Source organism: Equus caballus, chromosome 1 (genome assembly GCF_041296265.1).
Source record: "Equus caballus isolate H_3958 breed thoroughbred chromosome 1, TB-T2T, whole genome shotgun sequence".
Taxonomy (NCBI): Eukaryota; Metazoa; Chordata; class Mammalia; order Perissodactyla; family Equidae; genus Equus; species Equus caballus.
Genome location: NC_091684.1, coordinates 32969598 through 32992368, shown reverse-complemented (window position 1 = coordinate 32992368; position 22771 = coordinate 32969598). Strand labels below are relative to the sequence as shown.

At 52.1% G+C, this 22771-nt stretch overlaps 1 protein-coding gene across 2 annotated transcripts in view; it reads right to left on the bottom strand.

Moving 5' to 3' along the window:
• Window positions 1-22771, bottom strand: part of SLIT1 (slit guidance ligand 1) — a 182494-nt gene that overhangs the window by 32079 nt on the left and 127644 nt on the right. For both annotated transcript variants that reach the window (XM_023641701.2, XM_070223435.1), the window contains exons 12-23: window positions 22247-22318; window positions 21364-21507; window positions 15339-15502; window positions 14598-14621; window positions 14301-14445; window positions 13658-13732; window positions 13346-13489; window positions 10483-10626; window positions 9999-10165; window positions 7078-7210; window positions 4862-4930; window positions 2016-2087 (exon numbers count right to left, since the gene is read on the bottom strand). In XM_023641701.2, the coding sequence (XP_023497469.2) occupies window positions 2016-2087; window positions 4862-4930; window positions 7078-7210; window positions 9999-10165; window positions 10483-10626; window positions 13346-13489; window positions 13658-13732; window positions 14301-14445; window positions 14598-14621; window positions 15339-15502; window positions 21364-21507; window positions 22247-22318 (1353 nt within the window). The remainder of the gene's footprint in view (window positions 1-2015; window positions 2088-4861; window positions 4931-7077; window positions 7211-9998; window positions 10166-10482; window positions 10627-13345; window positions 13490-13657; window positions 13733-14300; window positions 14446-14597; window positions 14622-15338; window positions 15503-21363; window positions 21508-22246; window positions 22319-22771) is intronic.

Genomic DNA, 22771 nt, shown 5'->3' with positions numbered 1-22771 from the left:
GCAGGCTGGGCATGTATCGTAATTTACCATTAGGAAGCTGTGATGATGAGGGAGGGGCCATCACGAGCCCCGTCATACAGACGAGGAGACAGGCTCCGTGAGGTGAAAGAACTTGCCCAGGGCCATGTTATTAAGTTGGTAGACTGGGTTTTCATCAGTTTTTCAGTCTCCAGAGCCCACAGGCTAAACCACTCTCCCCAAATGCTTCCAAATAAATGAACCCATCAAGGGCAGACAGGCAGCCTGACAATAAGGGAAACGATACTTGTAGTAGCCCCAAGTGGAAAGAGCCCAAATGTCCATCAATGGACGAATGGATAAACAAAACTGCGGGACATCCGTACAATGGAATACCTCTCATGGATGAAAAGGAAGGAATGACCAGTACATGCAACAACCTGGAAGAATGTCAAAATAATTATGCTGGCTGAAAGAAGCCAAACCAAAAAGGGGTGCTATTGTATGATTCCGTTTACGTAAAACTCTAGAAAATGTGAACTCATCTATAGAAAGCAGCTTGGTGTTTGCCTGAGGCTGGGTGCTGGGAGGGGCGGGGTGGGGTTGATTATCAAGGGGCACGAGGAGACTTCTGCCAGGTGATGGAAGTGGTCACTATCTTGATCGCGGTGATGGTTCCACAGGTGTGAACACAAGTCAAAATGTATCAAATTGTGCATGTTAAGTATGTGTAGTTTATCATATGTTAATTACACCTCAGTAAAGCTATTGCTAAAGTAATAAGAGAAAGAAGACGTTCCTGTCACAGGAAAAGGCTCTGTTTCCCTCGCAGCTGCAGGGTCGCTTAGACCAGGATGTCTCAGCCTCAGCACTACTGACAATTCTTTCTTAAGGGGCTGCCTCGTGCCTTGCAGGATGTTGAGCAGCATCCCTGGCCTCTACGCATGAGATGCCAGTAGCTAGCCCCACCCTTTTCCAGCTGTGACATTGCCAAATGTCCCCTGGAGGGCAGAATGGTCCCTGGTTGAGAACCACTGCCCTAGACCACAGCAGGTTCACACCAGGCTCCTGAAGACTTTGGAACAGGAACCAGCTGACTAGCAGAGCCTGGGGCAGATAAGTGCAGGTGAGAAACTGGAACCCGCACTTCGTGGCCTCGGGCCGGCATGCTGCTCCTGCAGGCCTGGCTGGGTCAGGACCCCGTCCTGGCTCTAGTGTTGGACTGCAGCAGAACCTAATGGAAAATTTTAAGTTCTTGGCACATTTTCTGTAAAATGAAGTGTGGAGAAGGTGAATGAGATACACTCTTAAGCTCCAGACATATATAAGCCATGTTTGTTAATACTTTCCAGCCAGTCACTTGGAAAATAATTAAAGCAGTCAGTAAAATATCTTAGAATATGGGCATAAAAGTGTTCAGAGGGTCACTGTCCACAATAGTCCAAACTGGAAACAACCCAAATATCCATGGAGAGTAGAACGGATAAGGAAGGTATGGCCTGTTCCTAGAAGGAATAGTATGTGGCAGTGAATATCAACAGACCACAGCTTCACACAAGATGGGTGGATCTCACACACATAATGGCAAATAAAAGAATATATGCTGTATGATTCAATTTATATAAGGTTCAAAGATGGGCACAATTACACTTCATTGTGCAGAAATGCATATGGAGATGGCAACACTACAAACAAGATCTCATCTTACAAGTCAGGGTGGGGACTGCCTCAGGGTGGGGGAGGGAGGAATAATGCCCAGGAAGGGATAGGGGGACTTTTGGGGTGCTAGCTGTGTTCTATTTTTTGCCTTAAGTGTTTACACATGTGCTAGCTTTATGATTATTTATTAAACTGGACATTTATATTTTTTGCACTTTTCCGTACATGTGCTGTATTTCACAATAAAAAATGTTTTTACAAGTCTCTTCAGCTGGCAGCCCTGCCACACTCCCTGGAGGGTGAGGGAGTCTGCAGGCTGCGAGCAACCGCCAGGCTTGGGGAAAGTCTCTGTGGCAGCGGCCGCGTGCCTCCCCCACCTCCCCCGCCCTGGGACTCACAGAGTGGTCAGCTGGCTCATGTTGGTGAAGGAGGAATTGCTTAAGGAACTGATCTTGTTGTTACTCAGGTCCCTGGAAAAGACAAAAGCATCATCGTTTAGAAAGAAATAACTCAACCCTGGCTCTCTTACGGCTCCTCAACCTCCCCCTCTCTGCCCACGGCCACCCCCCAGCCAGGTGGGCCAGCGGCTCCAGCTGCCACTCCAAGGGTGTGGGGAGGGGTGGAGAGAGGCACGTGATTCACAATTAGCTACAGCCCTCTACCCTGCTCCCTGAACTCGCTAGGTCCCCCAGGCTTCATATCTCCATTTCCTCACCCCCTGCCCCAGGCAAGTATAGCCTTGTTCCCGCCCCCTTCCAACATGGACATGCTCCCACCAAGGGCACGGGCCGCCTCAACTGCCAGATCTAGTGGGTGCTCTCCTTTCTCTCTTGCTAGCACTCTATGCAGGCTGGTTCACTAGACCTCCCTACAATCCTTTGGGATTCTTGAGGGGCTGCCTTGCACCTTGCAGGATGTTTAGCAGCATCCCAGCCCTCTACTCTATCCTGCCCTCTTCTCAAACCTTTCACCTCCCCATCTTTCCTCAGACCCCTGACGTCTTCCCGCTCTCCCCTCCTCCCTAGCTGAGCCTCCTCCGTCTCTGGGCAAGTGCTTCTTTCTCACCCACCCTCAGGCATGGGGATCGCTAAGGCCCTACCTCTCTCTTCCTCTTCCTTTAGTCCACTCTGGGTGCTCTCGGGGATGCTCCTGCTTCTGTCACCATCGTGTGCTGACGGTGCCCTCCTCTGTGGCCCCAGCCGGCCCTCTCTCATGAATTTCCCCCAGGCCTGATGTCCCACAGACACTGAAACTTGCCTCCAGATCTTGTGCTTTCTCCCACCCCCGTGCCCCGTGCTGCACCTCGCATCCTGGTCAACAACTCCGACAACCTAGAAACCCCGCCCTATCCACTCATATCCACCTCCACATACCCTCTCCATCCCTCGTCTTATCCATCACTGGCTTGTACCTCTGTTCATCTGTCACATCTGTCCCCTCCCCCTAAGCTTCTGCTTATGTCAAGCCACTGTCATCTCTGTCCTCACACTGTGCCTCCAACCCTCACCTCATCTCTCACCCACAGCTTGGCCCCATTTCGATCCATCTTCCACAGGGGTGGGCACCTGAGCAATCTCTCTATGACACAGATCTGACCAGGTCACTTCCCCACCAAAAACCTAAAGCACCAACTCCAGACCCTTTAGCCCGGTCACCTGCCAGGGCCTCCAGGGTCTGGCCTCACCTCTCCCTCATTACTCCCCACACATCTTGCATGGATTTGCCCCTGGATATCCTGTTCCCTCCGCCCATGTGGTGAACTCTGGCTCTCCCCGAGCCCCGCACCCTGAGTTCATCACTTGCCCACCTTTGAGCCACAGCCCTGATCTGCATTTTCCTCTGCTGGAGCACTCACACTCCACACGACGTCACATGCTCCCGCTTCTCCCTTCTGCCTGTCCCCCAGACCGTGACATTCGGGAGGAGGAACCAGGGCTTATGGGCATTCACATCTGCTCGCTTCACGCAGCTCTTGGCTCAGCAAATGTTCGTAAAAGGAAACCCCGTGCCCTGCCTTCATTTTCTCTTAGTAAACTTCCTCCAACCAGTCTCACTCAGAATCATTCATTGTTCCGAGATACACATGTGAGTGCTTCACGAACAGTCCGTACACTGTGTGGTCCCTCCTCGTGATGAGGAGGGGGTGGTATCCTGACCCCTGACAGGCTGTTTCCAGTAAGAACTGGCCCGACGTTAGCCCTCTTTCCCTCCTTTCCTCCTCAAGTTTATCCGAGCTGCCTCAGATTAGACCAAAGAAGGGTTGTCTCTCTCTTTGGCACTCGGTCACCAGCCACCAAATCACTACGCAGCCCCTCTCTGGCACAGTCGAAACACATTTGCTAGGTCATCAGCAAAGACAGAAAGCTGGAGCTTCAAAATTCTGTAAGCCAAGGCGACTCAAAATATCCAGTCCTTGAACTGGATGTCTGAACAAGGAACCTGAGCCTAAATGCAGTCACCTATGACACGAAACACACAGCTAGCTTAGCTAACGTTTTTGTCACAGCAAGACGTTCTCAACGAAGGAGGCAGTAGGATGATTTACATTCTGGCGCAAGTTCCTTATCTAATTGCCGACCCACTACCGACGGTTCTCGGGCTGCCACTGGTCCACAGACCAAATTGTGAGTAGCACTGCTTCAAGCAAAACTAAGATGGAATGTTCTCTGGACTTCTTTTTGTTAGAATCTGGCCAATGAGCAGATAAAGACAATTGAAGTGAGGTGTTAATTAGGCTGGAAGGCTCAGAGGAGCTGAACTTATTCTCAGGCTTGTCTATTTTCATGGGGCGGAAAGAGTGAAAGGTGGAAATAACAAAAAAGCAGATGTTAGCCTAAAGAAAAACTTAGTTATAGATGTACATCATAGCTGCCGTATTTCATATTTGGCTTGGGGGCCAAGGGCGGACTGTTTTCCATCACCCTGTACTTCTGCTCTGGCTCCCACCTTTGCAAGGATGACCCACATTAACAATAATCACCAGCCAAGAGGGAGGCTTGGGGAGATGGCTGGGCAGAAGCAGACAGGGTCCAACCCAAGGGAGCCTGGAACAATGCAATTCCCAAGCATGGCCACTAGGTGGCAAAACAGCTCTATGCACGGATGCTCCCAGAGGGAAGGGGTGAGATTAAAAAAACAAAGTCAGCCAGAAGTGGGGTCTGTAGGGACCCTCCACATTTAGATGCTGATGGCCCTCCTGTCCTCGGAGGCAGGTCTGGGATCCTCAAGTGGCCTGGATACTCACACAAGCTGCAGGTACTTGAAGGTGGACAGCTGTCCTGGAACCAGTGTGAACTGATTGCCATCCAGGTAGCTACAGGAGAGAACACAAGCAGTTAGTGCCACCATCTCGGCCTCTGGCGGTGCCTGGCGCTGGGTACATGTAGACCACACAGCCAGCCCGGAATCACTTATGGGAGGAGAAAACATGTAAATTTCTTAGGCTGTTTGGGTAGATGCCATACAAAGAACTTGGTAAAAGCCACTGAGACGTGAAGCCTCTCTTGGCTTCCTTCCCGCCCCCCAGTCTCACCCTCTCGGCCTCCTCCCTGTCTGTGGGCACTACTCAGGGCTCAATCCCGGGCCCCCTGCCCTTCCCCCTCTGCTCTGCACTTCTGGCCAAACAGATGGGTCTGCATGTTCACACCTCCCAGGCACCCCTGCCAGGCCCCTCACCAGCTACTACGGCCCCTTTCTACCCGCGGGGAAGGTGCATGAGGCCAGTCCTGTGGAAGCCCCAGATCCAAACATCTCCAAACCTGAGCTTGGTGTTTTCACACCCAAACCGGCTTCCTCCAACTCTATCAGCATCACAGTCCATGTTCCTAACCACCCAGGCTCAGGACGCTGACGTGATTCTCCACCTCCCTCGGCAGCCAGTCCCACAGCTGCTGGCTTCTCCTGCCCACTGGTCTGTCCCCATTTGCTTCTGTTCTGCTCTCGCATCACCCCTGACTGCGCACCATCACCCGTGCCTGGGCTCCCGCAGCAGCCTCCTTCTCCCCACCTTGGCCTCCCTTCTGAGACCCACTACGTACACTGCCACCCTAGTCATTGTCCTTCAAGCCAAGCCCAGCAAGAATCTCCCCAAAGAGTCTCAAGTTTCCCCATGTCTACAGGGTAGAGCTTGGGCTTCAAGATGCGACCTGCCCGCCCCTCCCCCCACCGCCACCAGCCATCCATCCTTGCTAAGCAGCGACCCAAGCGCCGGGAGCTGAAGCCCCTGCTGGGCTCCCCGCACAGGACCCACCGACGGCGGCCTCCCCCTCCCCTCAAGGGTCCAGAGAGCAGCAACCTCAGGCTTGACTCCCCCTGACCATCAACCTGTGTCATTCAAAGGGGCTGCCCGCCCTTCGCATTTGATCCTCTCAGTGGCCCTTGTCAATATGCCCAAGTAGCCCCATTTTACAGCCGAGGAAACTGAGGCTCAGAAAAGTCAAGTGGTTTTCCCAGCCTCTGCACTTCAGCCTCTTCAGTCTAAGAAGGCAGGCTGTCCCACCCGTCCCGTGACCCCCAGGGTTGCGAGGAGGCACCAAGGAGGAAACGGGGACACTAACACTGCGACAGAAAACTACGCAAGGGACGGGGAAGGTGAGTCACAGGACAAGGACTGCAGTGGTTGATGTGCTTGTGAAGAAATGGCCAGGCTTGCAGGTAACGAAAGAAACACAAACGAAAACCTCGTGCACTCCTCACAGGGAGAAGAAAGGCTCCAGTACAGAGGCCGCCGGGAGGGACCAATCCAGGGACAGGAGGAAGGACAAGCCTTCCCTCTGGAGGTGTCCGTCAAAGAAGACCAGCTCTCCACCCGTCTGTCTGCCGGACACGTTGACGTCCACCCCCGCCCCCCGACACGAGCTCAGATACCAAAGCCAAATCAACAAAGATTTTAGCTGCACGACGCCCAGTGTTGAAGGGCGGGGGTAGGGGCAAGAAGGCCATCTCACACGCGGCCGTGGGAGCACAAAGGAAAAGCTTTTTTGGAAGGCATCAGGCGAAAGGCCGCAGGAGTCCTAACTACCCCTGCTCTTTGACCAGCAGTGTCACCAGAGGGATGTCCACTTTGATGCTATTTACCATAGTGAAAAACTGGAAACAACTTAAACAGCCAACAAAGAAGGATTTGTCATACAGATCACAGTCGATTATGTCATGGGATATTATGCAACCAGTAAAAATAGCTTTAGTGAGAGAGTTTTTGACAGAGGGGAATGCTCGTGAGATGATGTGAAGTAGAAAAAGTAACATTATTTCTTATTTTAAGGGCAGAGCTTAGTTTAAAGGGATAAAGTGCCCGCCATGGGTGACCGCGCCATCGGGTGACCGCAGACGGAGGTCAAGGAGAAGCTCACAGCCTCTCAGACCAGCGTCCCCTGCGAAGCCCCAGCTCCAAGCCCCTAGTCACCTAATGTCTGCTCTCGGTCACCTTCTCCTCCCGACACCAGGCTGTGGGGTACTCACAGTTCGGTGACATTCTTGGGGATGCCCTTGGGCAGGGCCTGGAGGTGCTTATTGCTGCATCGGACCACGGTGTCCAGGCAGGCACATTCCTGGGGGCACTGCGGGCGGGGCAGGCAGCCCCCCTCCTCTCGGCCTGGGGAGGAAGGAGGAAGCCACGTCCATGAGGGGACAGGCCTTCTTAGGGCCTCCTAAGCCAGGGCCCCGCTCTGGGACGCCTCAGAACGGAAGCCCCTCTCTGACCCTACCTCATGCCCCAGTCAGTCTCTTCCTGGCTGCACCCCTCCCCACCAGGGGCAAAGCCCCCTGGACCCATTTTGAGGTTTTCTTCTGCCTCAGATCCAAGGTGGACCCAGGCACAGCAGGGAAGGGGGACGGCAGCCATACCATTTCTTGAGGACCCACTATGTGCCGGACACCGTATCTCCCATAATCTCCCTGACAATGCAGTGAGGGGTGCCACTATCACCCCTAGAATGCAAGCACCACGAGGACAGAGACTTGTGTCTTCCTCTTCTTTGTTCACTCCAGGAGCCCAGCTCCTAGTGCAGGGCCTGGCACGCAGGAGCCCTCAAAATAGATCCCCTGAATGAATGAATGCCTGGATTCCTATTTCACTGAGATCTGGAGAAGTTAATAATTTGCTCAGGTCAGAAGGCTGGTCAGAGGCAACACAGGGTCTACACCCAGGTCTGGCAGAATCTGAGTTCATCTATCACAATATCCTTCATTGATTCACTCATTTATTCAATAAATGTTACTGAGCACTGGCTGTGTGCCTTCCTTTCTTCTGAGTGGGTGTAGGAGGGACAATAAGAACATCATGGTCACAGTTGCTGAGAGCCCCAGGAAGCTGGTGACAGTGACTGTCGGTTATGGAGGGCAGTCACGTGCAGGCCTGTGTGATAAGGATGAACTGAGTCCTCAAAATCTCTCTCTGGGGGACGTGCTATCAGCCTGCTCTAGAGACGAGGAAGCTAAGGGTGGAGTGGTTAAGCTACCTGCCCGAGGTCCCCCAGCTGGAAGAGGTGGCACCAGGACTGGAATCCAAGCCAGCTGCCTCGGGCTCCTGCCCTCTTGACCACTACACTCTCCTGCCTCTTGGCAGCAACATCTCTAAAACATTCACATCCTTTCACTTCTACGAAGTCATTCTAAGGGGAAAACCACGTAGACGCGTGGAGAGTTATCTTCCAGGATGTTCCTGATGGCCTGAGTCATGACACCAGAACTTTGGAAGTCCCTAAACGCCAAGCGGGAGACCGCGGGTTGTGTCCGTCGTGGTGTCCTCCAGACAACAGACCATCAGCTTAAAAAGGTTTGCACAGGCGGTGCTGCAAGGTCCACGTGTGTCACCCACATGCACAGAGACGCACAGCAAAGATGGGGAAGGTCACACAGCGGAATGTTGACCGGAGTCACCCAGGGTTGGGAAGCGGGAGGGTCTTCACATGGTGACCTTTTTATTCTCCTTCTGGATTGTCTGTTGTGGTGGTTGTTTTTAAAGAAATGATGATGCGTCACTTCATAATAAGAAAAATAAAAAGAAACTGTGCCTTGGAAAAAATAATGCTTTAGAAGGATACTTAACGGCATACGACTATGCCCAAAATATATAGTTAGGTTAAAAAAACCAGAATTTTTTTAAAAGACTAGCAAGTTACTATTATATAAAATGATATAAAAATATATATGTGAATAGTATGGAGTTTTTCTTTTTCTTTTTTCTTTTTCTTTTAAAGATTGGCACCTGAGCTAATATCTGTTACCAATCTTCTTTTTTCCTTCTTCTTCTTCTTCTTCTTCCCCCCAAATCCCCCCAGTACATAGTTGTATATTCTAGTTGTGAGTGCCTCCGGTTGTGACATGTGGGACACCACCTCAGCATGGCCTGATGAGCGGTGCCATGTCCGCACCCAGGATCCGAACCGGCGAAACCCTGGGCCGCTGAAGCAGAGCGCGTGAACTTGGCCACGGGGCTGGCCCCATGGAATTTTTCTTTTTAAATTGAAAGCAAAATTGCTCTTAGAAAATCCGTTGATTTTGTTTAGAAAAATACCCTGACAGTCTTATCTGGGGACCTGAAGGTCCCCACCCAGTCCCACCCTCCCCTGGCCTGGATGGGCCAGCCTGAGAGCTGAACTGGCCCTGGAAGCAGACTGGAGAGGGCAGGAGGGGGCCGAGGTAGGAGGAGCCCAGGGAGCAGGGATGGGGGCTGGAAGCCGTAGGCAGTGGGGAGAAATCCCCTGTAGCAGGGCTCAGATCAAGGCCGGCTGGGCCGAGATGCAGCTTTGCTCCGTCACCTTCAGTAAAAATCTGCTTCAACCGCTGCCTTGTGTGGGTCATGCTCTGAGGGAAAATGAGAGATGGGGTGACCTTCTGCACGTGTAGGGAAAGAAGGGAGTGGCCACAGAAGAGAGATTGAGAATTCAGAGGAAACAGGAACATTGGCACAAGAAATGACCAAGCTTTCCCCCATGGAGGATGGGGGCCCAAGAGGGTCCCATTACATATGATGCACAGGGTGACTCCAGGAGTCTGGAGCACTTAGGAACAGCCAGGAGGCGGATCTCTGGGTTAAATGTACATATATGAAGAAAACACACTACAACGTGAACTATGATTTTCTCTGAGTGATGGGCTAATAGGTAATGTTTATTTCCTTCTTTTATCCATATTTTCCCTTTTTTTTCTTAATAACAAGCACAGTATTGCTCTTCTAAACACACAAAGACACCACTATGGAGGGGTAGGTGGAGGACTAAGAGGGGTCTCCCTGCTCCTTGCCCCTCCCCTCTACAGCGCCTCCCCTCCCCACGGGACCCCTCCAAAGGGCAGGTCAAGAGGCGCTGCCCGCCCCCTCCCCACCCCCCGGACCTGGCCCGCCTGCCCTCTCCCCCACCGCCCAGGGGCTCATGAGTTACCTTCCTCACACCTGAAGTCAGGGAAGGCCACGTCCTGCAGGGGAATCTGCCGCAGGAAGTCTGGTTGCTGGCACCGCGGGTTCCCCGTCACGATCTTCCTCTTCCGCAGCCAGTCGCCCAACCAGGCCAGCTGGCAGTTGCAGTTGAAAGGGTTGGCCAGAAGGTTTCTGGAAGAGGCAGGCTGCGTGACCACGAATTGTCTGGGTTGTCCCCGCAAAGCCCTGTCCCGCCCGCCACGTACTGGCCACACAACCACCCAACACTCTTTCTCAGACACCCAACAGCTACCAAGAGGCAGCATTCTAAGATGGCAGGACCCACGTCTCAGCAAACCATGATGCCCCAGACATCCCCAAGTGAGTCCTTTTAAGTAACCACTCGACAAGACTGTACCCTTGGGATGGCGAGGGGTGGGGGGGTTCCCAGGGTTCAGATGGCTGATGTCGGGGCCCGGGCCTGCCTGTCCTCTGAGGGCTGGACTTACAGTGTGGAGAGGGCCTGGAGGGTGTCGAAGGCTCCAGGGGAGATGGTGGCAATCTGGTTGTCATAGAGCGAGAGGAGTCGGACGTTGCGCAGGCCCGTGAAGCTGTCGTTGTGGATGCAGCTGATGCGATTGTTCCTCAGCATCCTGGGGAGGGCGGGCAGAGGAGGGGAGAGCCATGCTGTGCCCTGCAGCCGTCTGCCTGCGCTGTGCCCGTGGCCTTGAGCCACAGGGAGGGGAGCCACAGCACCAGACTTGTACACACCTGTGCCCCCCTCCAGGCCCTCCTGCCTCTGAGACGCCCTCCTCTCCATCCTGCCTGCCCGGCCCCCACGCCAACCATCACCTTCACTCCTTGGATGCCCAGCGCCTTGCCCACCTCCAGGCCACACTCCACATCAATGCCCGACAGACTTTCCTAAAACCTAAACCCGGTCATGTCCCTCTCCCGTGTAAAGCCCACAGCAGCCTCCACATTGCCCACAGAATCACGTTTAAACTTTTTACTGTGACCTACGGGAGCCAACTCAGCCCCAGCCCAGCACCTGTCCCCTCCCCACACAGGGCGACACACCCTCAACATCCCTGTCCTTCAGGCAGGCTGCACAGCCACATCGCCATGGCCTTCCCCACCCATGACTTCCTTCTAGAATGACCTTCTTCCTCTTTTATATCTGCAAAGTCTCTGTTCACCCTCAAAAATCTGGCTCAATTCCCCTCCCCAACCAAAAACAAAAACCAAGCCTGACACAGAATAGGCAGCTTGTGAAAGAAATTAAAATGGTTTATGAACGTTCATGAAAAATGTGCAAACTTACTAGGAATCAAGGACATTTAAGCAATATTGAATCTTTGCCTGCCAAACAATTAAAAATATAATAATAGGGGCCGGTCTGGTGGCACAGCAGTTAAGTTTGCACGTGCCACTTCGGTGGCCTGAGGTTCACAGTTTCGGATCCCAGGTGCGGACATGGCACCACTTGGCAAGCCATGCTGTGGTGGGCATCCCACATATAAAGTAGAGGAAGATGGGCATGGATGTTAGCTCAGGACCAGTCTTCCTCAGCAAAAAGAGGAGGAGTGGCAGCAGATGTTAGCTCAGGGCTAATCTTCCTCAAAAGATAAATAAATAAATAAATATAATAATAACAATAACAATAATAATAATGCCCAAGCTCAGCAAGAGTGGGAGTGAATGGGCACTTCCACATGGGCTGGCAGGAGGACAATTTGGGACCCACCCAGAAGTGTGTTTGGTAACATCCTTTTCAGCACTTTATGCTTCCACCCAGCAAGTCTACTCTTAGGAATTTATCAGAAGGGAACAATCCTGGACAGGCACAGGATTTCACAATAATGATATTAATCACAGTATTGTTTAAAAATTAGAAATAGCCTAAATTTCCAATAATTATGTAATATATAGTCATTCAAAATGATGTCATCAAAGAAATTTTAATAATACGTAAAAGTGCTCACATTGTGTTAAAAGAAAAAGCAGGTTACTAAATAAAATGTATTAAAGGATTCCATTCAAAAATATCTGTATGGATGCAAGCATATGTTATGTGTGTGCCAGTCTCTGTATATATATGAGAGACTGGAAGGATAGCTGTTTCGATCAACAATTAACACAGTTGTTTCTGCATGGTGGAAGGGTGACGGGCATCTCTCTTCCTGTGCCTGCGCCGTCACTCGTGCCCTCTTGCTGGCTCTGACCAGCACCAGCCCCTCCCCTCTCGGCCCCTGTCCAAGTCTTCCTCAGAAAGGACCTAAGTGGATGAATAGCTCACAGTAATCCTAGGCAGGTGTAAAGAAGAAGGAGGCAGCCCTATATGAACAGCCTGGAAAGATGGCCACGCTGTATTCGCAAATGAAAAAAGGCAAGCTGCAAAACACAGCGAATAACAAAATTCCCTTTCCGTAAAACAAACAAAAATCCCCAGGGAATCCCTCCACCCATTCATTGACCTTACACAGATTCCATGATACGTGCTCGGAAGACAAATGCGCAGCCCAGGACAGGGCTGGGATCTAAACCCAAGCAGGTGGCTTCTAGAGCCGTGTTGCCAGCAGAGTAGCTGCTAGCCATGTGTAGCTGTTTAGATTTAAATTAATTAAAATGAATTCTACAATTTAGTGCCTCAGTAGCACTAGCCACAGGTCAAGTACACCATAGCCACGTGAGGCTATCGGATTGGACAGTGCAGATATGGGACATTTCTGTCACCGTGGGAAGTCCGACTGGACAGCACTGGCTCTTGGACACCCTAAGGGTCTACATGCCCATCTGAAGAGCTGGTGCTGCCTGAGCAGAGAGGGGGTTCCCTGCAGCCTTCGCAGGGGTGGGGGTGGGGTGGATGACCCCAGGGTCCTACTGAGTCCCAAAGTCTGGTTAGCTATGGCTGGGCTCTGGGGCATGGGATCCCAGAATCCCAGGGATGGTGGGCTATCCCTGCTCCCCCATCTACACCCACTTGAGTCACCTCTGCAATGTCCCCTCCATGGGGCCATCCAGCCCCTCCTGCCTGCAGCAGTGCTGGCCACTCCTGAACTGAACACACGTGTGGTGCTGCTGCAGCCTGACCCCAGGGCAATGAAAGGGAACCTCCCTCCACCCCTTCACCAGGCGTCAGCCTCACACCCCGGGGACCAAGAAAGCAGGCCTCACCACAGTCACTAACACCTGATACTTGGCCCACTGCAGTTAGGGTCCTCAGCTGTACCCACCCTGCCAGCTGGAGCTGGGGGAGGGGGTCTCTCACTCTCTCTCCTCCTTTCCCTTTAATGCGGACACCCACATCTGCCTTGGCTTTTGCCTACCGCAGTCTGGCCGCCCATTCTGCTCCCCGGCCCGTACACTCACAGGGTCCTCAAGCCATCCAGGCCCCGGAACATGCCACTCCGGATGGACTCCAGCTGGTTGGCGGTCAGGTGCAGCTCGCTCACGGACGCCGCCCCCTCAAAGGCCCCGTCTTCGATTTCCGACACCTTGTTGTTGCTCAGATTGCTGGGAGACAAGGCATGGGAGGAGGATGGAGCTCAGGAGCCCTCTTCTGCACCCCACCCCATGCACGGGGGCCCTGCCTCTCCAGGCGAGCTCCCCCACATCCGGTATTTTCCTTCTCCTTCCCGGGCCAGCGTCCTAACTGCAACCTTCCCACCAATGGTAACTCACATTTTCTTCAGATGATTGAGTTTTTTAAACATCCCAGTGGCCTCCAGAATGGAAATCTCATTGTTGTTTAATCGTCTGTAAGAGGCAATGAAGAGAACGTACACAGCCATCAATGACAAACATCAAAGCGTCTTCCAACCTGAGAATATTTGGGACTGAAACAAAGGGTGCTCCCAGAAGAATTTAACTGGAAGGGTAAATTGATCCTACTTCAAAGGAAGGCTAGGGGGTGAGTGGGGATACTTTTAACACTAAAAATGCCATGAAAATTGACATACATAAGTGACAGATATGTGTAGGTATTTACACACGTGCATTTATATGTGCGCAAATTTATATTTTTAGGGAAAGAAAAGTAATAGTTAAAGGATGGCTTAAGCCTCAACTTGATCTAATGGAACCACGTCATCCTGGTGACCTGCCCGGGGGCCAGAGACTGCTCCAAGGGCGTGTAGGGCTGTGAGTCAGAAGCAGAGGGGCTGCAGGGGTGGGGAGCTGCTTCCTGCCAAAGCCAGCAGCTGCCATGCTGGTGTCTCCCATGGTCCCTAAATGGAGCAAGATCAGAGGGAAACCCAGAGAAGGCCCAGGAAGGTTAGTGGGAACTGGGGGCAGGGGAGGGGCATGGAGGGGCGGTGGCCCTCACAGCTCGGCTGTGGACTGGGGGACACGCTCCGGGAGCTTGGTGAGCTTCAGGCTGGAGCACTCCACCATGCTGGCCTCGCAGCGGCACTTGTGGGGACACACCACATCGCTGTTGCATTCGCTGTTCAGCTGGTAATCCTCCGTGCCTGCGGTGGGAGGGAAGGGTGGGGGAGCTGAGGGGTCCTGGGAAGGCTCCAAGCAGCCTTGAGTCTCCCAGGCCCCTGCAGCCCGCCGCCCCAGCCCCCTGCCCACCCACTGCCACCATCCCACTGAGGCTGGCCTTGGTCCCCTCTCCTACCTGGAATGAAGTATTGCTCTTTGGCTGGGGAAAGAAGCAGAAACGCATGATGCCGAGACTGCCCAGGACCTGTGGGAAGAGCCCAGGCCCCCGCCCCACTGCCGGGGTGAAAGCACCTCAGGGACAACGCTGGGGTCCCAGATCAGGGCCCCAGAGCCCATCCGCCCAGCCCCTGGGTGGAGAAGGCCTTGCTACAAGCACAGATGTTCCCTGCCTGGGACGATCATCAGTTAAACCTCTTAGGAAGCACAAAACCCTGGGCACTCTCACTTGCAAAGGCACAGGATGGGGACAGGGCAGGGAGGCTGCAGGCTCCTGACCAGGATCCGGGCTCAGAAGCTGACCCACACTGTCCCCATCCAGATGCTGTTTCTGCTGCCCCAGAGCCCAGAGGAGGCTATCTCCCTGAGGAGGGTCCTCAGGCCCCATGAATGTCCTGGAAGGCTTGAAAGCAGCAGCAAGAAAGAGAACTGGCCTGGGCGTAGAGGGACCTGGGTCCCAGTCTAGGACCTCCCTGGGGACCTTCAGCAAGCCCTACTCATCCCTCAGTCTCGGGAAAACGAGATTAGGACAAAACAACTGCTCAGACCCAAGTCTAGAACTGGGGCCGACTCCCTCCAGGTGGGTCCAGAGTGGCCTAAGACACCCTTGTTGGAGTCATCCAGGAAACATCACGGGGTCCCTGAGCAGACTGAAGACAGACAGGCAGGTGGACAGACAGACAGGCGGGGGAGCAGCTACCTGAGCACCGAAACTTCTTGCTCTTGATCTGCGCGATGCGCTTGTTGGCGAGGCGCCGGGGGCTGGCGCAGCGGGCCCCGCTCGTCTCGATGGGGTTGGTGCGCAGGAAGTCCGCCAGCCACTTGAGGTTACAGTCGCAGATGAAAGGGTTCTGGGCCAGGTGCCTGTCCAAACAGGGCAGGATGGGGGATCAGAGGCAAGGGCTGCAACGCTGCACTGACCTCCACCTGGATGGGGCCTCGCTGCTTGCTCGTGGCCTGAAACCTGCGCTGTCCCTGGGGAGATGTGCACCACCTGGGGGCAGCCACCAACCACACAGGAGTGCTGCCAGAGCATCGCAGCAGGGAGGGTCTGCGCACGGCTCTGGAGCTTCCAGCTGTCCCTGCCACAAGCCCCCTTCAGGCCTCACTGTGTCCCCTGTCTTTCTACTCACCTGTCCCTCCCTCTGCCCTGGGACACTTCACAAGCATGAGTGAATGCAGGGCGATCTGGGGACTGGTCAGAGCACCCTTGTCCTCCCACAGGTGCGGGGACAGAACGGGCACTAGAACCCAGGACCATCAATGCTCAGAGGTCCTTAGACACCACAGCGCCACAAGTCATGGGTTGTCCCCTCCCTGTGGCCTCGAGCAGCAGCAGTCTCTCTCTCACGGCCTCAGTCAGGATGGGGATGGGGCCAGGGGTGGCAAGGCTGGGCCTGCAGCTGGGTGGGAGGGTCTCAAAGCTCCTGCTGCAGAACCTCAGCTTTACCTGCAAGCTCCATTCCCATCCTAGCCATAGCGGCTACCTCCCCTTGACCATTTTACAGGCAGTCTCTCTTTTTTGGGTGAGGAAGATTGGCCCTGAGATAACATCTGTTGCCAATCCTCTTCTTTTTGCTTGAGGAACATTGTACCTGAGCCAATCTTCCTCTATTTTGTATGTGGGACTCTGCCACAGCATGGCCTGATAAGCAGGGTGTAGGTCCGTGTCCAGGATCTGAACCTATAAACTCTGGGCCAACAAAGTGAAGCGCGTAAACTTAACCACTGCACCACTGGGCAGGCCCCTACAGGCTGTCTCTTGATACACGGGAAACTCAAAAAACATCACTGAGTAGCTACTCATTGGGGAACCACTCATATTCTCTTCCTGGGGTGGCTGTGCTATCAGCAGGAAAAATACGGGGCAGGGGCAGCTGACAGGCGACACCAACTGATGCAACCTGGGTTGCTGTGAGAGACCACATGGGTGGCTTTCCCACTCTTGGGTCCTGACTGCCCCAGCAGGCTCAGACCAGCCACACCTGAACCGCCCCAGCAGCCAGCTTACCCACCTGCGTCTGGGCCACCACAGCACAGGGCATACCCTGTGTTCCAAACCAAGACAGCCAGGGAAGAATATTCCAGCACCTGTCCTGGCTACGTACCTGAGAGCCAATGCTTCAGCACAGAAATACAGGGAGACAGAACAGGGGCCAGCTCAGAGCACTTGCCATGCCTCGGCCATGTTTGCTTTGTCTAATGTCATCAGTTCAGACCATCTACTAGCCTCGGCCCAGCCCCTCTGCTGGGGCTGCAGAGCTCTCCCAGCAGAGGCAAGAAGCCTGCCAGGGTCTGCGCCCAGCTCAGTGCAGACCTTGGCCGCTCTCTCTCCTGTCCATCACCTCCTGGGCTCTGCCCTCTGGCTCCTGATGGGGGTGCTTGCTCAGAACCATTCCTCCCCAGCCGTCTCTGCCACTCCCCTTTGCAGCGCCCGCCCCCCCGCCCCCCCCCCCCCCCCCCCCCCCCCCCCGCTTCCCCCTGAGTCTCAGCTCCTCTGAGCCTCACCAGGTAGGCTGGGCACCTCCCACCCCTTCTGCATCCAGTCTGACATTTGTTTGCCAATTTAAACTGTCAATTTGCACAGCGAAAGAATGTGTTTGCTGACTCCCCAGGGCAGAGTTTGTAGCGAATTTAAAATACACTAGGATTCAGGGACTGCTCTGGGATCCTCCCAGCGGCCCATCCACATCTGTCTGTGCCTTAGTGCCTGGCCTCTGCCTGAACTAACTGCTTCCCTTTGTCACAATCTTAGTAGAAAACTCTGTTTAAAATCAATTCAATTATATCGTTTAGAAATGTATTAAAATGTTCAAGGGGTGTGGAGTAGAAAACATCTTTTTTAGGAACAGGCTATTTCTGTCTAAACCAACCTATGAAAACTTAAACCACCCACAGAGAGTCAGGTGGCTTCTGTACAAACTTAAGTATTTGATACAAATTAGAATGTTTAACAGTTGCAAAGGGCAAGGAGCTGGGGAGGGAAAATGCTCAGGAGGAAGGAAAAAAAATCTGTTGGGGAAAAGATAGTCATGTTAGAGGCACAGCCAGAAACGTGCCACCCATGTGGCCATGCAGTTATCTCCACGAACAGTTCCAATCGTGGAAGGCAGAAACAAGACTGATCCTGGTGTCTTTCTTGGAATAGACATTAACAAGTCACACCAAAAATCTTTGGGGGCAGATGCTCAACATCATTAGTCAAATTAAACCCACAATGAAGACACTACTTCACCCCTGCTAGGATGGCTATAATCAAAAAGACAAATGACGCCAAGTGTTGGCAAGGAAGTAGAGAAATTGGAACCCTCTTAATACATGGCTGGTAGGAATGCAAAATGGGGCAGTCACTTTGGAAAACAGTGGCAGTTTCTTAAAACGTTAAACATAAATTTCCCATGCTACCCAGAAGTTCCAAGAGAAATGAAAACATTTGTCCACACAAAGATTTGTAAGTGAATATTCATAGCATCATTTATTCATGATGGTCCCAAAGTGAAAATCCAAACGTCCATCAACTAAAACGGATAAACAAAATGTGGTCTATCCATACCATGGAAAATCATTTGGCAATAAAAAGGAACGAAGCACTCTTACATCCTGCAATGTGGATGGACCTCTGAAACATTATGCTAAGTGAAAGAAGTCAGTCACGAAAGACGATATATGGTATGATTCCGTTTTTATGAAATGTCCAGAAGAAGCAAATCTATAGGGACAGAAATTAGATAAGTGGTCGCCTGGGGATGGGCTGGAAACAAGCATTGATTGTAAATGGGCACGAGGGATTTTTGAGGGGTGATGGAAATGTTCCAAAATTGGATTGTGGTGATAGTTGAACAACTATAAATTTACTAGAAATCATTGAATTGTACACTTAGAATAGGTGAATTCCATGGTATGGAAGTTATACCTCATGAAAGCTGTTTTAAAAAAGATTTCTTAATCTCTTGGGCCAAATTAAACTGCAGCAAAATCAATACTATGACCCAGGGCCCTCAGCCACAGATGGTGGAGCTGTAGACAAATAAGACAAGAGCTGGTGAGTTTAAACCTGCTGGGGTCTCACACAGACCCAGTCAAGGGGTTTAACCACCTGAGGCTGGAATAAGAATATCCGACCACACTTTGGATTTGCATTTCTTTTATTCTTGCTCCAACTTGTACTTCAGTTGTTAATATATAATAGTTGTTCATGAAAGTTCACTTTTGCTTTACAGCCTTAAATAACGAGGTCCATTCTTACGGAAAAAGCACAATTGAGGAGGAAGCTAACTGATTTCTCAGTGATGGTGAAGAGATGCCTGAGACCAGATCCTTGCTCTACTAGATGCTGGGTGACCTTGGGTGAGTGACGTAACTTCCCTCTGCCTCAGCTTCCTTATAAGTCAAGTCAAGGATGATAGGCTCTACCTCCACAAGCCAGTGTAAGTATTAACTAAGATAATACACACAAAGAACAGGGGTGGGCATTCAGGAAGAGCTCGATAGACATAATGGCTGTCACTGTTCTCAGTATTACTACCACGACTATCTGACCTTTCTGTTCTAACATTCTGCTCCACTATCACCCTGGTGGCAGTGGCCAAGATCCCAGGGACAGTACTTGGTGGGCAGAAGCACTGTCTGAAATCACGCCAGGTAAATGGACACAGACAGAGGCCACCCGCAGCGAGCACGATCTGTTTGATTTATTCACTCTCCTTCCCCCTCAAGAGGGAGACGGCTCCTCGCATGAGACCTTCAGTCCCATTCCCCATCCCCAAGGCTTTCCCATGTGTGGGTCCCCATGAAATCTCCTTAGTGTGTTTCTCTTGGACGCTCCGCCAGCTGCATAAAATAATCTACCTTGCCAATGTCTTCCTATAATCTCTGCTTTCACATATGTATTTGGCAAGATGTCCCTGTGGTGCTCCCCTTCCCCGGCTATAAGTAAACTAATTAGCAGGAGTGGGCTGCAGGCAAGTGCGTGGGCCTTAGTGAGTTTCCTGGCTGACGTCCCTGCTGACGTGCAGGGTCCCCAGGGAGCAGGAGCTGTGCCTTCTACTGGACCTTTTTGCACCTGTCCCGGTACTCCCTGAAAATATTATCTGACGGAGAGCACTGCCCAGCAGATACGGTGGCAGGGATGGCAACAACAGCGATGACCACAACAATATTAATAATTAAGGCCCATTAAGCATGCATCACAGGACCCATGGGTCAGGGCATCGAGTCAAACTCCAGGCTCAGAGCTAAAGACGCAGAATGGAGGAGACCACGCAAGTGCCAGAGTTTAACCAAACAGCAGAGGAGAAGTTTCCCTATACAGAAGCATTCCAGCTAAAAGACAAGGACTTTTTTTTGAAAGCATAACCACAGCAGCATTATCAAATGAAGAAGGAATGTTGGGATTCAAATATCACCATTTCAGGGTTCCTAATGTATGAATGGGTCCAGGCACTGAAATCAATGGCTGTGTTTATTACAAAAAGAGAGACAACCAGCCATCGTGTGTCTCCTGATGGAAGCACACAATCCTACCCGTGAAGTCATCTTGCCAAAAAAAAAGAAAAAAAATCTGATCCTGCCCAAGCTCCTAGATGACATTTCCTGTGCAGGACACAGGACACAGGACGGTGTGGGACTACTCCACGGGGAAGGCAGTCAGCAAAGTCCAGCTGAGGGGATCTCCACAGATCCAGTAATGCAGTGTCCTCAACAGATAAATTGCAAGGAAGACGAGATGGAGAGGACCCCTATGGATTTAAAACAGCTCAAGTGATGCATCAACCCATGGCAGCCAGTAGTATGCACAGGCCTTCTTTAAATCCTGACTCAAACAAATTGTTTCAAAAACTGTGTAACATGCATGAGATGCTTGGGAATTTGAACACTAATTAGATACTTGATGATATTAAAGAATTGTTAAGTTTTTAGATGTACTAATAGTGTTGCGGTTGTGTTTTTAAAGAATGCTTGCCTTTTATAAATATGTACGAAGTCTGTGTAGATGATAAGTGATTATCTGGGATTTACTTAAAGTAGTTTGGGAGGCATCGAGGAGGGGAAGACGGGCCAGGAGCTACAGCTGGGGGATGAACCCTGGAAAGTTCACTGTGCGACTTCTCATATGCTTATAATTTTCTATAAGAGATTAAAACAAATTCCTAGAGCTGTTGCTCTCTAATTTTTACTTTATAATCATCATTGCTGTTACTATATTTCATGTGATTTAAGACATTATCAGTTGCAAGATGTACTATTATCTTATGTATTATGAAGAAAGAAAACAATGCTGCCAATTAAATACTTCGTCGATTGTAATATGCAGCCCAATTTCAGAGCTGTTAATGTAAAAATAATGTGTGTTTTAGAATCAATGGGCCATAATAATATTATTATTAACTGTAGCCAGCACTTAAGAAGCAGTTACAATGAGCTAAGCTCTGTGCAAACATCCCCTTTAGTCTCAGAACAACCCTATGAAGATGATACCCTCAATTTACGAATGAGTAAACTGAGGCCCAGAGAAGAGAATTAACTTGCCCAGCGTCACACAGCCAATAAGAGGTGTAGCTGGGATTCGAACCCAGGATTGTCTTACCCAGAGTCTTTGCTCTTTCCTGTAAAAAAGGCCACTCTGGTAAGCAGGTACAGCAAGACAGTTGCCTGTACCTGCAGGCTGTTTCCTCCCCCTGGGTTTGCTGCTGGGGTGGAGGGGAGGAGCACAAGAGGACACTCACAGGGTCTGGATGGCCCGCAGGGAGGTGAAGGTGCCCTTGGCGAGACTCTGGATCTTGTTGTCGTACAGGGAGAGAAGAGAGAGGTTCTGCAGGTCCTGGAAGGCATCGGGCCGGATGCAGTTGATCTTGTTGGCGTTCAAGAGCCTGTGGGCAGAGCCAGGCGGGAGGAGAGAGGCACAGAATGGGACTCATCAAGACGCCCGGGGCACCTTCCTCGGCACCAGGCATGCATCATCTCAGGGAGAAGTCCCCGGGAGCGAGCCCAGAGCATCTGGCCCTCTGGATGCCCACTCCATGCAGAGGAGCCGAGAACTCTGACTGCCTCTTCGTGCACAGGGACCATCTTAGTCCACCCAGTCTTCCCTCCTTCCAGGAGCCACTAGAGGTGCCCCAGGATTCTGGGGAAGCAGGGGCCACAGCATAAGGCCGTCTCCCAAAGGCATTCCAGGGCTCTTCTTCCCTCTCGGAGTTCTCTTGGGTCCCCCAGGCAGCCCAGAGGGAGCCTTTGGGTTCTGTGCCTCTTGGATCCCGGGAGAGAACTCTTGCGTGAACTCTCAGGGCTCTAGGAGGCTGAGCTGGGCCTGGTTGTCCCCGTGCAGCAAACAACTCTGTCCCCAGCCAGGCTGAGCTCCTCAGGAATGCAGGCTGCTCTCAGGAGCCTCTCAGCTCAGGCGATCAGCTCTGAGTGTCCCTCTCCCTCCCTCTCTGGCCTCTGCAGGACCCCACAGCCTCTCACAGCTTTGCCAGGTCTGCCTTCCTCCCAGCTCATTGCTTCGAGTAAGTCCCACACCCCAAAGAGACGGAAAAGGCCAGTCTGAGAGGCCAGAGGAAGACTGGCCCCCTCCTTGGGCCCCCCAAAGGACACCCACGGACAGGTCCTTACAGGAGCTGCAGGGTGTACAGGCCTCCAAACACACCCCGGGGGAGGTCTGTGATCTTGTTCCCATAGAGGACTCTGGAGAGAAGCAGAAAGAGAGAGTGAGAGGGCAGCCCTCCGGATGGGGCATCGCTCTGTAACTCCTGCACACACAATGACACCACCTCTAAGCCACCCATGCCCCACATTGTACTGGTGTAGGTGCGTTGTAAGAAGTTGCCAGCAGAGGGCAGTAAAGATCACTAGGAAAGGGTGGCCTCTTTCCAGCTTGCACAAAGGTACCCAGTGGCTAGTGGCGCCGGGACCCCCACTCCTGCAGGAGCACTCTCCCAACGCTGCCCTCACGCACGGATCCCACAGCAGCTGCAAAGCGGCCCTTCAGGAAACCTCATGGGAAATTAACCTGGATCCAAAAGGAATCTGTTCAAAGAGGGGAGAATCCCACCAGCAGGGATAATTAACATATTTTCAAAGAATTACAGCAAAACACTTGAAGGCCAGACGGCACGAGCGAGCGGTATGAGCTCCAGC